Source organism: Rhinopithecus roxellana, chromosome 9 (genome assembly GCF_007565055.1).
Source record: "Rhinopithecus roxellana isolate Shanxi Qingling chromosome 9, ASM756505v1, whole genome shotgun sequence".
Lineage (NCBI taxonomy): Eukaryota > Metazoa > Chordata > Mammalia > Primates > Cercopithecidae > Rhinopithecus > Rhinopithecus roxellana.
Genome location: NC_044557.1, coordinates 35,662,301 through 35,680,678, shown reverse-complemented (window position 1 = coordinate 35,680,678; position 18,378 = coordinate 35,662,301). Strand labels below are relative to the sequence as shown.

The 18,378-nt window shown below is 36.1% G+C and overlaps 1 protein-coding gene across 4 annotated transcripts in view; it reads right to left on the bottom strand.

Annotated features, from left to right (window-relative positions):
* Nucleotides 1–738: 738 nt before the first annotated feature.
* Nucleotides 739–18,378, bottom strand: part of YTHDF3 (YTH N6-methyladenosine RNA binding protein 3) — a 43,400-nt gene continuing 25,760 nt past the window's right edge. For all 4 annotated transcript variants that reach the window (XM_030937735.1, XM_010360370.2, XM_030937737.1 and 1 more), the window contains one exon: nt 739–3,833. In XM_030937735.1, the coding sequence (XP_030793595.1) occupies nt 3,810–3,833 (24 nt within the window). In that variant the 3' untranslated portion in view covers nt 739–3,809. The remainder of the gene's footprint in view (nt 3,834–18,378) is intronic.

Sequence of the window (18,378 nt, the reverse complement as noted above, 5' to 3'; positions counted from 1 at the left end):
AGTACTGTGATTAGAAAGATAGCAACTTTGGTCAGTTAACTTCTGACTGCAAGAATATGTTGGTTCATAGACTAGAATGACTAAATCCAGTATCACCAAGCAAGATAAAGCCAAGCTAAATTAGGCCCCAACTATGATTGACTGTCCTCAATTTTAATATGCTGATGAGACATACACCCTTGGTCTCTCTAGATGACCAGTAATAAAAAGGAGGATTCTGATGCTGCTGCAGTGTAGGCACCTGGAGCGACTCTTCAAGCTTGTGCCTGGGTCACAGACCAGTAGTATTATATGTAGCCTGCTGGTTTTGACAACACAAAACAATTCTGTAATTTTCCTATCTGAACAAATACCTTAGATAGAGAGCCCAGCAATAATCAGTGCATCATCCGGAGACACCATGATCTTATCGACATAAACTATCAATCCCAAGAGGTAATGCAGACAATGTCAGAAAAGCATTCCTTGGTACCAAGAGTGGGCCATTAGGATTATTCACTGCTGCCACTATTTCCTCCTGCTACAAAAAAACAAAGAGGCCTTCTCTTTCTGTTTTGCTCTAAGCTTAGTATTAATCTGTTTAATTCCTCTACTTCATTCAAATAGTCAACTAGGAGTGATATAATCTACTTGTACGTGAAAAATATGTCAATCAGGAAATCCATAAGAGCAGGCAAAAATGTTACGTTTTCTGGCAAGCAATACATATTCAGGAAGATAAAATGGAAAGAACACAGATATGAGTGAACAATTTTTATTGAAACCCTCAAAGATTAAAGAGGACCAAATGGTGAGTTTGGGTACCATAACAGAAAATCTCACCTAACTGTACCATCATTCACAGGAATGAACAAACCCAAACACGACAAAATTCAAATTCTCATGTAATTGCTACAAGTGAATGTAAATGAACTAATCATTTTATCATAACCTTCCTTTAATCATACGAAAAAGGGAATTTACATGGCATAACAAAAGATATGCAAAACTTAATGAAAACACAATTCTCTTAAATTTCTTAAACTTATTTTTAAAGGATGCAGAATGCACTTGAAATGATTAAATAACTTAAGCTGATTCTTTTTTTATTGCAAACTGTTTTAACATCAGCTTAACCCCCATGCATGGTATTCAAAAAGAACACAGCTTTCGAATTAGAAAGATCACTTAAATTAAAAAGAGAAATTAAGAACTAAATTAGGAAAAGGCTGGATTTCTTTTGAAAGGAATCTTCAAGTACCAATATGTATAGAGAAATACTAATTTTGGTTACAGTTTCCTCCTTACTGTTAAATATACAAACTATAATACCTTTCAAAATAAAATACCCACGTAAGATAACTTTAATAAGAAATATTCAAGCCAGAACTTGGAAAAACATTTAGCAAGAAATTTACTGGGCTGATAATGTCTTAATTTGTGATCATTCAAACATTTGATGATGTGTCTCCTTTTGTAGACCCCAGGCTCTCTCCCTTTTGGTCCCCACAGTTAAGAGACATTCAGTTGGTTGTACTTGAGACAACCTGTAATAATTTCATTTAGAGGAAAAATATTTTGCAATATAATGACAGACCAAGAAGGAAGAGAAGGTGGGTGCTCTGGAGAAAACTTATATGAGAAAAACACAAAATTATCACTTGAAAATAAAAAGATTTTTTTTTCCAAAGGAATGCTGCACCCATTTCACTTAAGATTAGAAATCCAGGTTAAAGGCACTGGGATGTACTCCTCACCATGAATAGACTCTCAATTACACTTATTCATATGTCTGAGTCTATTGCAATCAGCCTGCTTGCTGAGTGCTTCCATGACACTCTTACATAAAAACCTAATGTAAATTAAACATGTTTGAAACCGTTTATAATGTAACTAGTTTTATAAAAATATCCAGAGTTGCTAATAAAGCACCAAGAAAAAGAGAACCTCAGGGGGAGGACTCAGATCCTTCCTACAAGGTCACCCTTTTATAATATTCTCTAATAGGACCTCCAGAATGACAACAGTCATCTTTGACATGTCCTACCTATGTAAATCTTAGGGATGTAGAACGTTGCTGTGGTGACTATACCCAAATGCCACTTTTCATTATAAATAGTTAAGAGACATTTTACAAGATTTCATGGCTTACTCTTAAAAAGGTAAAATAGGTGCAACTTTCCTTTAAGAAAGTCTTTATTTTATAATATACCATTAATATTTTGATGTTCCCTTCAGTAAACACTGATATAACTACACTGGGACTACCAAAGAACTGTGTAGTAGCTATGGTTATCTACAAATACCGTTTTCACTTGAATACAGTATTTGTACATTTTTTTAAAAAACATTGTACGAAACAAAATTATATAAATGAAAGCCTCAAAGAAATATCCATCACTAGGTTTTTGAGCTGAAGTGACCAAAGACCATAGTAAATGAAAACATTTCTAAACATGATGTAAACATAAATGAAGTAATGTAAAAACATCAAGGTATTCAAATCTACTGTATTGCTATTTTCACCCTTAACGTATCTTTCTACATAGCTTTCTCCTTTTGGAACGGTAATACATGGGGCAGTACATTATTTTCATAACCTTATGCCATCAAATCAATTAATACAGATGCTTGACACATTTAATTATACAAAATCAATTTGCTTCAAGATACAAAATTAATGTTGATATGTAATTAATGAAAAAAATAAGATGTTAAAAAGATAACTATAAGAATATCCAGATATATGCTGTATTCCCACTGATATAGATCTGATCAATAAAACATCAACACATTCACTTAGATACTGATTTAATCCATGGATCAAGGCCATATTTTCAAAGTATTTTAAGGATGCCAGGACACTGCAAAAGCTGGAGAAAAGAGCTGAGGAACAATATATGCTTGCTAAACAAGAACTATGTTTATTTAGCTAGTGAATACCTAGAGTAATAAATTTTTACTTCATGATAGCAATCAGGCTCGCAAACACCCAGAAATAGGAATTAAGGGTTTTAAATGTAGTTATAAAGGTCATAAAAAGTCTGATTAGACTGAGGTACATTTACTCAAAAGTTTGAGATTCATTAAGTGGTAGCAAACAAAATAATTCCTCAGACAAATGCACATTTTTCAGTATACATATTAATGGGGGGAGGAGGGAAGAAGAATGTGCATTAACTGGTGAAATCCACCAAGATGCATATCAATATTCTGTTACACCAAACAGTTTGAAGACAAGGGAAATGTTCTAATATAATTTCAGATTATGTTTCATTTGGCTAAAATAGAGCTTAAGGTTGCTTTGCCATATTAAAAGTTTACTACAATAATTTTTCACATAAACATTTAGACTTGAACTCCAGGACTAAATATGGCATGATTACTTTGCTTTTAATCTGTCAAATAGCTAAAAATCGACAATTTAAAAACTACAACAAAGAAAAAGTTGAAGCAGTGTGACTCTTACATCATTGAACCACTTCTAATGGTTAACTGTTAGTATTTAACAAATTCAAAGAGTTAATGAATCCTTGCATTCATTCAGTCTTCTGTGCCTTAGCTAGGATGCATAATTACAAAAGACAGCAGATACTGTTAAAAGCTTCAGGACAGAAAGTGCTTGACGAAGTTACAGTTCTCAAGTGTGTTTGGTGAGAGTATAAGGGCAGATGCGCTGATGAAAACCATTACGAGAAGAGTCAACTTTGTGTTAAAGTGTTCAAAGATGTCACCTTAAGCAGAAAAAAAGCTTTAATAACGTCTTCTTTTAGGCATTTCCAGAGTCTACATCGTTAGTGTTGTAAATTTAACAGGACATCTTCATATGGTTATTGTTTGTTTCTATTTCTCTCCTGAAAAAACAAACAAACAAAAAGAATTACAATGAAAAACTCTCATTATTTAAAGATTTAAACTATATGCACATATAATGTAAATCATCTCCACATAAAGTTCAAGTACTAATTCAAGTAATTAAAAACAATTGATAATTACCTCTATATACCATAGTGAGATTATTACCACAAAACATTTTAAATAAAGAACTCCCAAACACAAAGACCTATTTCAGGAGAGTATAGATCCTCTCCACATCCCTATTGTTTGTTTATGATGAAAATATAATAACATCGTTACAACCTTTCAATGAGTTTTTGATCTTGAGGTGTCAAACAGACTAAAAGCTATTGGCTGAGGCAGGGGTAGGAGAAAAAGGTTAAAACTTGCATTAAACTGCAGTACAGTTGCATTCAATGAAGATTTCAGATTAATAAAAAAACTTTAAATTACAAATTTCCTCCATATCTTACACTCTCTCTTTCAGCACACTATAACTTTTTGCATTAAAAAGTAAGACGAGGCCGGGGGCAGTGGCTCACGCTTGTAATCCCAGCACTTTGGGAGGCCAAGACAGGTGGATCACCTGAGGTCAGGAGTTCAAGATCAGCCTGACCAACATGATGAAACCCCGTCTCTACTAAAAATATAAAAATTAGCTGGGGGTGGTAGCAGATGCCTGTAATCCCAGCTACTGGGGAGGCTGAGGCAGGAAAATCGTTTGAACCCAGGAGGCGGAGGTGGCCATGAGCCGAGATCGCACTGTTACATGCCAGGCTAGGCAACAAGAGCAAAACTCCATCTCAAAAAAAAAAAAGATGAGTGTTAGACAAATTCAGTTGAATGCTGGCTTATAACATAAGTGAGAGAAAAATTATAATTCCGATTTTAAAAAGCAAAAACTACTTGAACAAAAGTTAAACTGAGTCAAATAATGTTTATTAGTAATCAAATATTTTAAATATTTCTGATGAAAAAATGACTAGCATTGTACATGCCTATCAACTGAACACATCAAGTAGTTTGTACAACCTTGTTTTAATGTGTAACTTAGTGGTTCTAAAACAAGTATCACAGTCACCTACCTGGATGGCACATCTGGGCCCCAGAGGTCTGATGTGGAACCTGAGAATCTGAATTTCTAACAAGTTCACAGGTGATTCTGGACTGCTGGTCCAGAAACTGCACTTTGAAAACCACTGGTGTTTAACACATTATGAGACTCTCACTGTGCTTTTGCTACTCTCATTTTATTTTTGCATGAGTAAAACATGTTCTGTAACAAATACAAATCGTATTTTGCAAGTGGTCAATTTAGTTTTCCATCCCCTGAAAACTGTACTGTAAATTTCAAAGAGAACCTCAGCTGTTTGTTACTAAAAGTCCTTTCTTTTTTATTTTAATACATTCCTGGAACTTGCAGAGCATTATTTCATACATAAAGCTAATAAAAGAAATGTCCTACTACGTAACTATAAAATGAAACTATTTCATAGACTAACGAGTATCGGTGAGATACACTGAAATGGAATAACAAAAATAGACACAGCTAGCTAGATTAAGTACATTTCAAAAGAGTAAGCAAAAACAAAAATCCCACAATATCAGCAAAGGAAGAAAAGATAAAACAAGGATTTGGTAGCATGAAGCTGTAGTCTAATTTTACAAAGGTCCTACAACTTTTCACAAACCAGATGAAACATAAAGAAAGTTTAATTCACTGCTAAAGGAAACAAATAGCTTTAGATGAGAAATTTGGAAGCATACTCTAATAAGCTAGATACAAAATACATAGAGAGATTAAGTAAAAAGATGTAACGGCAATCTGCTTGTTCTCCCCATAAAATAACTGATCAAAACTTAAGAGAAATTTCTCAACTCCATGAAGACTCCTAGAAACTACAGGAAAAAAACGCAACTTTTCTTAAGGATAAGTTAGACAAAGAGTAGTTTAATGCCAGTGAGATGATCAGTTATAACAATGAGGACCACGTGTTGTGCTGTTTCAGTTTGAATTATAATCAAGTATGTACTTTACATGAATCACTAAAATATACAGATTACATATATGTCTATCTATATATAAAATGCATAACTCCCAACTCAATGGACAAGGGGAGAATAAAGAAAATACCCCAAAAGGACAGAAAAGTTAAGAATGAGTTTGAAAAAAATCTAGATTAGAAAGCACAAGAGGGTGGAAATAAACATTTATATCATTTAAACTAGGAGTCACAATAAATGTAGGCCCATCAATGAAACCACCAGATACCAGCTAAAAAAACTTTAAAATCCCATTATACATAATTTATAAGAAATAAACCTAACACACAAAGAAACAGAAGTTAAGACTAACAGAGACATACAACAACACAAAGCAAATGAAGACTCATACAACTATACTAATAACAGACAGTGGACTTAAAGCCAAAACCACTGTTGGAGACACAATGGTCACCACATGCTACATAACAGTTTTTGAAAAGCTGTACCAATACTAAACTAAAACTACAATTTTAAATATATTAGTAAGTTGTCAAGTACAAAGAGAAGCTGACAAATTTCTAAGAGAGCAGGAGAACTTAACACATTTACACGTTAGTAAAAATACAGATTGAGTACACGGAATACGGAAAACTGAGACAAATAATTACAAGGTACATATTTTACCAAGGTATACAATGAACAACTATCCAGTGAATCTTAATATAATGTCAAAGAATTAGTACCATACAGATCACATTTTCTGACATCAATTTTGGAAACAAAACAGATAACAAGGAAAAAATTCATGTTTGGTATTTCTAAAACACAGTTCTAACAGTCTCCAAAACATCATAATGGAAATTAGAAAAGAGAAACAAAATTAAAAGCTGACGTTTTAGAGGGGGAAAAAAAACAATAGAAAAGTCTCTGAAATTACTGATTTTTAAAAAATGAAGTCTAGATATGAACACTTAGTATTATTAGTAAATGAAAATGTTAATCATGCTAATATGCCAATAAATCTGAATGTGAAAGACAAAAAAGTAACAACTTTAAAAAGGTGGAGTTACTAAGAAGTGCTTGGATTCAGTATATATTTGAAAGTAACGTCAACAAGACTTACTGATGGATTAGATCGGGGTTAGAAAGAAGTATCAAAGATAAGCCCAGAACTTTTGGCCTAAGCAACTGAAAGGAGAGTGGTATCATCCCATCTCCTCTACTAAGATGAATAAAGTTTGGAGCAGGCAAAAGAACAGGAGTTATGGCCGGCCACAGGGGCTCACACCTGTAATCCCCGCACTTTGGGAGGCTGTGGCAGGCGGATCACCTGAAGTCAGGAGTTCGAGACCAGCCTGACCAATCCCATCTCTACTGAAAACACAAAATTAGCTGGCCGTGATGGCACATGTCTGTAATCCCAGCTACTCAGGAGGCTGAGGCAGGAGAATCACTTGAATCCGGGAGGCGGAGGTTGCGGTGAGTCAAGATCGCGCCACTGCACTCCAGCCTGGCCAAAAAGAGTGGAACTCCGTCTCAAAACAACAACAACAACAACAACAACAACAACAACAACAACAAAAAAAAAAAAAACAGGAGTTACAGTAAATTTAGGCTGCTTATGAGACAACTAAATAAAGATGTCAAATAGCCAACTGGATACCTGAGTAGCAGACAGGAGAAAAAGGTCCAGGTGGAATACAAATTTGAAAGTCCACAGTGCATGGTAAAAATCCATCAACTGAACTCAAGTCCTCCAAAACTTTATGATCCATTTTTTAAGAACCTCTGCTTTAAGACCAAAAAAACCCCACATTTATATTAGCAAGATGGACTGTGTCTGACAGTGTTACTATTAAAATATTTTAACACAATATCTATGGGCATACTATCAGCTATAGATCACTAGAAGCGTGAGACTAAGAAACGAACGAAGAAACGAGTGCAGTAGCTCACGCCTGTAATACCACACTTTGAGAGGCCGACGCAGGTGGATCACCTGAGGTCAAGAGTTTAAGACCCGCCTGGCCAACATGGGGAAACCCTGTCTTTACTAAAAATACAATAATCAGCCAGGCGTGGTGGCATACACCTGTAATCCCAGGTACTCAGGAGGCTGAAGCAGGAGAACTGCTTGAACCCACAAGGTGAATGTTGCAGTGAGCCAAGATTGCACCACTGCACTCCAGTCTGGGAAACAGAGCCAGACTCCGTCTCAGAAAAAAAAAAAGGAAACAAAGAAAAAGAAAGAAAGAAATTATGAGCTATCAGTGATACTATTAACTTGTGATGTTATTATAAAATGAGGTATTACATAGTTAACATCATAATTACATGTACTGGTATGTTGTTGGAAAGTAACTTGGGGATAAAGGAAACCTGAATTACACAAAAATAGCCACGATCCCATATACCCGGAGAAGGACTAAGCCCCTAGTTATAGTTTAGAAGAAGACACTTTGGACAGATTCTGAAATTTAAGGGCTGAATCTCTTGAGGAAAAACTAAGAGGTACAGGGCTTCTTCCCCACCGTGAACTAAGCAAATACACTGGAGACCAGCATAGGATCCGAGAGCAAAGACTGGAATTTGTCATATGGAAATGAGCCCGGAAGGAAGTTTACTGCGAACTCCTGTCTTTTTCAGAGAGGTTAACAAAGGAGCTAAGACTTCCCTAGACTTCAAACCAGGAAACAGCCTGAAAACCAAGACTTTCTTCAATGTCCTAAAAGGAGCCTACCGCATGCCCTTAACAAGACAAGACAGATAAATGACTTATTCTCCTTGTAATCTTCTGTAGGTTTATCACCATTAGCAATATTTCAGTAACCAGAACTGAGTCTAAATGAGCCACAAGGGAAAAAGTAACTGTGTATCTAAAAGGCCATAGCATTCAAAAGGAAAAGAAGAATAAACACTGAGAACATAAATAACGATAAAATAGAACTGCTGAAGAAGGGCAGTGAATATCTGAAAAAGAGAAAAAGCAATCATATTACTTGATATGAAATGCAACGAACAAGCCAGGAGCAGTGGCTCACACCTGTAATCCCAACACTTTGGGAGGCCGAGGTGGGCAGATCGCCTGAGGTCAGGAGTTCGAGACCATCCTGACCAACATGGAGAAACCCCATCTCTACTAAATAATACAAAATTAGCTGGGCGTGGTGGCACATGCCTGTAATCCCAGTTACTGGGGAGGCTGAGGCAGGAGAATCGCTTGAACCCAGGAGGTGGAGGTTGCGGTGAGCCAAGATCACGCCATTGCACTCCAGCCTAGGCAATAAGAGCAAAACTCCATCTCAAAAAAAAAAGCAACAAACATAAAAACAATTTTGTAGCTTAGAATCTTGATTTTCAAATTGAAAAATTCAGTAGATTAATTAAGGGAGAAATGGTCACTGCTTCATTTGTGGAGTAGAATATTAAATCCAAGAAATATCTCACATCACAGAGCAAGAATAAAGAAATGGAAAGCACAAAAAAAAAAAAAAAAAAGACAGATCCAAGACAAAAATGAATATTCCAGAAGCAGAAAAAAGAACAAACAGAAGGGTGATAAACAACAAAAAATGCCACAAAGTCTTTGATATTCCTCTTTGCGGCAGGTGGGGTTTGATTTCCTGAAGTGTGGGCTGCACAGTGCATGACTTGCCTCTAGGAACAGAGTACACAAAGGGGAAAACAGAACATTTTATGGTGGAGAAACCTAGCAGACACCACTTTAAGCAGTCGAAGTTAAGATCGCTAGTAATAAGATACATGATGACATGAAGAGGATACATCACGTCTGTGGTATCCTTCTCAAAAATCCATAAGCCCTAGTCTAATCATGAGAAAATATCAGCCAAACAGAAATTGAGAGATATCTTAACAAAATACCTGACAAGTACTCCTTAAAAATGTAATGGTAAACAAAGCAAGACGGAGAAACTGTAACAGCTTAGAGGAGAGTAAGGAGACATGATAACTAAATGCAATCAATGTTAGTGTCCAGACTAGTTCTTGAAAAAGAAAACAACATTAGTGAGAAAACCGGGAAAATGTGGAAAATCTCTGTAATTTAGTTAATATTGTACCAATGTTCATTTCTTAGTTTAAATAAATGTACTATGATTGTGTGTTAATATTAGGGAAAATGAATAAAGAATATACAGAAATTCCCTGTAATCTTTGAAACATTTCTGTAAATCTAAAATTATTTTGAAATAAAGTTTTAAAAAATCACTAAATTTAGTAAACTACAACTTGCATACAACTACCAAATAACAAATACCCTATTGCAGAAATATGTATGTGTGTGTATATATATTCTATAAGGTATTACTATTTTAATGGTTGCCCTGCTTATCCTTATTGTTTATGAGGATAAAAGTGTTACTGAAATTTCACCCAAAAGTTAAAGCCAGGGAATATATCAGACTGCATTTTTTTTTTTTTTTTTGAGACGGAGTTTCACTCGTCACCCAGGCTGGAGTGCGGTGGCACAATCTGGGCTCACTACAACTTCCGCCTCCCAGGTTCAAGCAATTCTCGTGTCTCAAGCCTCTTGAGTAGCTGGGATCACAGGCTTCTGCCACCACGCCCAGCTAATTTTTGTATTTTTAGTAGAGACAGGTTTTCACCACGTTGGCCAGGCTGGTCTAGAACTCCTGACCTCAGGTGATCCACGTGCCTTGGCCTTCCAAAGTGATAGGATTACAGGCGTGAGCCACTGTGCCCAGCAGACAGCATTTTAAAATTAAGAATAAAAATCACAGTGTGCGTGTTTCAAGAAAAGAAGACGTTCATAAACGAACAATGAAATTAAAACATCTAATAGATTCAATTATTTAGGAAAATTAATAACTTACCAGGAATGAAATCTGCATAGGTGGCTGATAGGTCTAAAAAAATTCATGCTAAAGAGTAGAACAAGGGCCAGGTGCGGTGGCTCATGCCTGTAATCTCAGCACTTTGGGAACCTGAGGCGGGTGGATCACCTGAGGTCAGGGGTTTGAGACCAGCCTGACAAACATGTGAAAACCCTGTCTCTATAAAAATACAAAATATCAGCTGCGTGTGGTGGCGGGCACCTGTCAACCCAGCTACTCGGGAGGCTGGGGCAGGAGAATCACTTGAACCCAGGAGGTGGAGGTTGCGGTGAGCCAAGATTATGCTATTGTACTCCAGCCTGGGCAACAAGAGTAAGACTCCCTCTCAAAAAAAAAAAAAAGAGTAGAACAAGGGCAGTAGCAGATGGATAAAACCCCAGCTGCTCAAAGCCTGCACATATGTCCACCTTTAAAGTGCTATAATACTTAGATAAGCTTCTAGCATGCACTGTCCCAACAACAGGATGGATCCTCTGGCATTAAAAAACCAAAAGACAAAATTGTAAAGGAAACAAACCAATTCCGCACTGTAAAACTAATTTCAAAACTATACAATTATCGGGGAAAGGACAATGATTTTGTTTTGGGGATGGAGATGTTCTGTTTTGGAAATCAACTCTTCAGATTTCTTCAACTTATATTTACATTTTAATGAGGCTCTAGCATTGCAAAATTCTCCAGAGAGGAAATAAACATTTGGCTTCCTATAGTAGACTGAGTTCTACAAAGGGTTATTTATCTTTGGTGGTTTACAGTACCCTTTATTATTTATCTGTTGAATGAGGGAACACAGTTAAGAAAAGAACTTGCAGTATCTAAATATATGATGACACAGGTTGATTAGAATACAAGATGTGTGTTGCAAGAAATCTCAGGAAAAAAGATCTGGTAACAGAGGCTCTTAAAGCCAAGCAAAGGAATGCATATGCAATTCTATTTGGGATGCCAAACTTTGGGCTCTTTTTGATAAAATAAAAATAATTATTATATTCTAGACCGTCTTTCACATGCAGAATTGTTCACTAATAGTTTTTATAGCCTAGTTCTCTAATTGTAGATTTTCACTATGTTTCTTTAATTCCCTCAAGTTATTTCTAATTCAGCAGAAAGTATATCAAGCGTGTCAAATGCAGACAATATCAGAGTTGAATCATCTTTCAATAAATTCAGAATTTTCATCCAAAAACAGCGAAGTCAATTTCACTCAGAAATTAGAGTGCAATGTAAAGTTTGGTGAGGATTCTCTATAATGAAAATGATTAACTCAACATCTGGTAAATTATATTTATTAACTAGAGACCAACTATAAGTACAATTTTATGCATATAATGTTACTTATGCTAACTGTTAACGAAATGAAGAAATAGTAGTAAAATAAAGGTTTTACTGGCATTCACATAATTTCCTATGTAATTAAAAACATCATGTAAATCTTTATTTTTTATTCTAAATATAGAGACAGGGTCTGTGATGGCCAGTGTGGTCTCGAACTCCTGGTCTCAAGCAAACCTCCTGCCTCACTTTCCCAAAATCCTGGGATCACAGGCATGAGTCACCACACCTGGCTGTAAATCTCTACATAAATACATGCAATGGCTTAGATATTTCTCTCATTTTTTGCAATCCTTGTTTGATTGAAGGCTTAGATATTTCTACAGTGACACTTCAACATACCTAATTTGCATGTAACTTCCTTGCTTAAAAATTTTAAAAATGATTCCTCAATACTATCAGACTTTAGCTCCTTGAAGACAGAAATTTTCTTAATGAGCTCTATCCCTTAAGTGTCTAGCATGTTCAAAAATGCCTGCTGAATAAAATGTCTTCAACTTGTGATTTATCTTTTATCCCTTTTTCTGTACTGCCTCCTTTCCCTAAGTTTTAGCTATTTTAGATTACTTCAACATATCACAATACCCTAGGCTCTGAATGCCTGTCTTGACTTTATTATGAAATCCTACATATTATCATTCAAGGCCCATACTAAAAATTCACCTTGACACCCTGAAACTTCCAATCAAAATTGTATTTGCTAGGAATAAAGATAACATGTTTTAAATTGAATAAGGCTTTAATCTAATTTTTTGGTTTACAAATAAAAATTTGAAGACCTGATAATCATAACAAATACTGCCAGACCACCACAAATTCAAATCAGGTAGCATGATTTGATATAACCATACGGTCCACCCATTAAAAGATTCAAAAGAGTTGTGGCAGGCAGTACCACAATGGTTTCTGCATTCAGGTATCTGCACCCTTATAAATCCCCTCCCCCAAGTGTGGCCTGGACCCAATGAGTGAATTGCTTCTAATCAACAGATTTCAGCAGGGGTTCAATCCCCAGTATCTCAAATTAAAGAATAAGAAAAAAAAAAAAAAAAGAAAAGAAAAATGAAAGAAATTTAACAATTAAGTTTTAAAAGAAATTTTAAAATCTGAAAAATTTGAAAAAAATTCAGCAGAGGCGACAGGGTGTCACTTCTGTAATTAAGTTACAAAAGACTGTGACTTCTGTCCTGGTAGCTACTGTCTCCTCAGCTTACTCTATTGCCCTCTCAGCTTGCTCGCTTTGATGAAGCAAGCCTCCTATGGGAAAGTCCCATGTGGCAAGGAATAGTATAGGCAGGCTCTGGCATACAGCCAACAGGAAGTGAGGATCTTAGTCCAACAACCCTTGAGAAACCGTTCTGCCAACAACCACATGAGTTTGGACGCGTATCTTTCATCAGCAGAGTATTCACAATGAGACCTCAAGCCCAGCCTTGACTGCAGCCTTGTGAGAGGCCCTAAGGCTGAGGACCCAGACAAGCTGTGCCCAGATTTCTGACATGCAAAAACTGTAAATTGTATGTTTTAAGCCAATGAGTTTTGGAGAAATTTATTAGGCAGTCACAAGTAACTGAGACAGCAATTCACAACAGACCAAACACTATCCCTACTCATTTAATACAACAAAGGCCAAAGTACAGAGAATGGAGCTTTGATATCTTTCCCTAACTTCAACAGTATTCATGTACGAGTAGGGTAAAATACCCAACAGATTTTTATAAATTAAAAAAAATGTTTAAGCCATTCCAAGAAACAGGTAAAGTCAGTTAAGCACCTCAAACGACCCTTATGGAAGAGCAACTCTTATCTTCAGTAAATACAGCTTTCTATTCATGAAAAAATATTTTCTTTTCTTGGACACACATACTTTAAGAAACTGCATGTCACATTTAAAAAAAACTATTAAACTGGAATAATTTAATAATTTATTTGTGGAAACATAAGATATTTCATATCCACCTAAGGTTAAATATATGTGCTACTCAGCTTATGTATTTGCTGAAGAAAAAGATAAATGAAACACAGCTGACCCTTTAACAAACACTGGTTTGAACTGCAGGAGTCCACTTATAATGATTTCAACCAAAGGGATAAAAAATGCAGTATTCAAGGGATGTAAAACATGCCTATATAGAGGGAGAGGCAACTGCAGAGATTGAGTATGTGCAGATTTTGGTATTCACGGGGGTCCTGGAGTAATCCCCGTATATACCAAGAAATGACTATAAATGAAATTCTGTCCAATTTAATGACCTCACAATTATAGTACAGAAGAAGTATCTCCCAAAGATCTATGATTAACTTGATACAGTTATCAGCATTGAAACATAACCACTATTAATAATCTGAGAAAAAAATAAAAACAAATCAATATAATGTTAATTGAAGCACCCCCTTTCCAATTCTAACTCATAAAAAATATTTACCAAGTTCAGAATAGAGTAACACTGAAGTAAAAACTCAATCATCTTGACTATTCAAAATACCACTCAATGTTTTTACCAAGGAATTATTTAATTAAATATGTAATATTATTTAATTAAATATGTTACATAAAAGTTTATTGTATCAAAAGTGTTACATCCTGGGCCCAACTTCACTTTCTAGGAAAACATTCTTCAAATTTTACAATGAGCAAAGGAAAAGTAGACTTTACATATTAAATTTGTTTCTGTTAATTATAATCAACTTTTTCAGCAACAGAGAACTATAACCATAGAAAAATTTACCAAAGGGTAATAGGATAGATTTCAACCCACATCATTAAAAACTGCCAGGGAAACGTTTGCTGTTGTCACAGGTATAACTATTTTTGAAGTAATTTCTTCAATGTTAACACAAAGTTGAGTACTCTGAGATAGACCTAACATCATTTCAAAGTTATTCCAAATATGAAAAAAATTGTATCAGGCACTAAAACTTAAATCTTCAGAAATGCCCAACTTGGCCAGGCATGGTGGCTCAAGTCTGTAATCCCAGCACCTTGGAAGGCCGAGGTGGGCGGATGACCTGAGGGTCAGGAGTTCGAGACCAGCCTGGCCAACATGGTGAAACCCCATCTCTACTAAAAATACAAAAATTAGCCAGGCATGGTGGCCCACACCTGTAGTCCTGGCTACTCGGGAGGCTGAGGCATGAGAATCACTTGAATCCCAAAGGTGGAGGCTGCAGTGAGCCCAGACTGTGCCACTGTACTCCAGCCTGGGTGACAGAGCAAGACTCTGTATCCAAAAAAAAAAAAAAGAAAAAGAAAAAGAAACGCCCAACTATGTAACAGCACAAAAAACTAAAATACACAGAAAATTCTAGAGATTTTACTACAATTATGCCTTGCTTATTTCTGCATAAACTGCAGGGCTCCATCTCTTTCTGGGGGAATAAATAATGCCATGATTTGAAAGTTTATCTCAATGTTACAGGCAATTGAAAACTCTAATTATTCCTATGTGGAATTAAAAGAGTAACTGAACCAAAAATAGTCTCAGATTATGTTTCCTGACTAATGAAGATTTACAAGAACGAAGGAATATAGGGGGATTTAAATGACTCACATTCACTACAACAATGGAAAAATATCAAAACAAAGAATCACCTCAATAGTCAAAAGTAGATTCTACTGCTATGCAGATTATTTGAATTTATACTGGACAAATATACTCAGGATTTTTATTAAGTTATTTTTCTTTTCCCTTCCATTATTCAGTTCCTCTGAGGGGTTGCCATTATAAATTGAAATAGCATACTAATACAAAAATTGCTTATCAATTCAGACACTATCGATTCCCATTGCACATGAGTAATTTACCATATCACAGTGAATATGGTATATCCCACTTCTCTCCTGTACTACAAGCCACACTATTTTTAATTATTCCAGTGGCTATGCTTATTATTTGAAACAATATGCTTAAGGTACTGTTCCTTGATATATCTTTAAAGAATTATGCTACTGTCAGAAAGATTAGAAAATAAGTGATTTACTCTTCCTTAAACTCATCCCATTCCATCTCATAACATTCTGTTCTAAATATAATTAAATATTTCATATTCTACTGTCTATTTCTACAAATGAAAAACACCAACAGACAGCATTTTACATAACTTCATTGATCAAGTAACACAGTGATTACACCTATAAAAAAGAAAAAATCCTACAGACATTCATACTTTGCAAATGGGAAGAGATTCTTCAAAGCATTTACACATTTAACAAATGTCTACTTCAAACCTACTGTGTGCTAAGCATTTTGCTAGGTGCTAGGGATTCAGCAGAGAGCAAAGTCAACCCCGCTCTTTCAGAAGTTAGCTTCCAATATGACAATGGCTATCTAGAAATTTTATTTCTTTTTAGCTTCCTTCAATTCTCCAAGGTCAGTGGTTCCCAACCAAGGGCCCACATTGTCAGGCGTGAAGGACCATAATGCCAATTAAGCAGGCAGGATGAGATGGCCAAAAGTTCTGATCCTCTATAAACAACGTCAACCTGTGTAACATAAAACACACATAGGGTCCCTGCTAAGAGATATTTGTTCTAGTATAACCAGGTGCTACGGGCTGTTGTTCTTTCTTGAATTCTTTTTCATTCTGCTGAAACACTTTAAGTATAGTTTTCATGAACAGCATGTGGCTAAGCTCTTTTAAGTCTACATTTCTTTTTTTAAGTCTATATTTCTTTTACTCCCCCAACCCTCTCCAACCCACCTCACTGATATAATTAAATACTCATCGTTACAGGTAAAATTCCACAAACCACTCCTCTCCACCCCTCTCAACCCAAAAATAAAGATTTTAAATTTGAGTATCCAGGGCTATAGAATTCTGATGACAGTCTGATTCTCCTTTCTTTGTAGGTAATTTGTCTTTTACTCAGGAAGCTTTTAAAATTTTGTCTTTGTCCTTTTTAATTCTTTTCTTTTTGTTTTTTGTTTTTTGTTTTTTTTAGATGGAGTCTTTGCTCTGTATCCCAGGATGGAGTGCAGTGGCGCAATCTCAACTCACTGCAACTTCCGCCTCCTGGGTTCCTTCTCCTGCCTCAGCCTCCCAAGGAGCTGGGATTACAGGTGCCTGCCAGCACACCTCACTAATTTTTATAATTTTAGTAGAGACAGGGTTTCACCATGTTGGCCAGGATGGTCTCAAACTCCTGACCTCAAGTGATCCTCCCGCCTTGGCCTCCCAAAGTGCTGTGATTACAGGCATTGAGCCACCATGCCCAGCCTTTAATTTTTTTTTTCTTTTTAAGAGACAGACTTCCGTCGCCCAAGCTGGAGTTCAGTGGCGCAATCATGGCTAACTGCAGCTTCAACTTCCCAGGCTCAAGCAATACTCCAAACTCAGCCTCCCAAGTAGCTGGGAATACTGGCACTTAACACCACACTTGGCTAATTTTTAAATTTTTTGTAAAGCCCAGGTGTGGTGATTCATGCCTGTAATCCCAGAACTTTGAGAGGCCAAGGCGCGCAGAGCGCTTGAGTCTGTTAGTTCTAAACCAACCTGGGCAACATGGCAAAACCCTGTCTCTACTAAACAAAGGAAAAATTAGATGGGCGTGGTGGTGCATGCCTGTAGTCACAGGTACTTGGGAGACTGAGGTAAAAGAATCACCTGAGCCTGGGAAGTCAAGGCTGTAATGAACTTATGATCACACCACTGCACTCCAGCCTGGGCGATGGGAGTGAGACCCTGACACACACACACCCACTCTTGTAAACAGAGAGTCTCACTATGTTGCCCAGGGTAGTCTTGAACTCCTGGGCTCATGTGTTCCTCCTGCTTTGGTCTCCCCAAAGTGCTGGGATTACAGCCCATTCCATTTGAAAACATTTATCTGTTTTCTTTAATCATTCCTCCTTTCGATTACTGTTTCTTGTATTCTTTTAACACTCTTTTAGAGAAATACAAGAGCACCTCTCTTTCCATCACATCTTTCCCATTCTGTATTTTCATCTCTATTGCTGCGCATTTGAAATTTTTCTCTATTCTGAAGTTTCAGATCATCAACTGGATCTAAAACATGACATTTTATTAATGTGGTTACTCAGATTTTTTAAATTCTGATAATTATGTTTCTGATTTCCAATAACACTTTCTGGTTTTCTGTTCTTTTTACACAGGAATCCTTCCTAACAATACAAATTACAATTTTGCTTTGTATTTTTAATAATCTTCCACTGCCGGAATTACTACTACTTTTAATGGGGTACTGGTAACTCATTCATCAAGCTTGATTTTACTCAAATATATTAAAATTATGTTTTCAAATGTAATACAAATATTAACTAGCATGGATTTCTCCCGTAATTTAATGCTTCACCAATACCCTTCACTCTGAAATAGAGGACCTGACATTCCAAGTTTTATATAAGCAGAC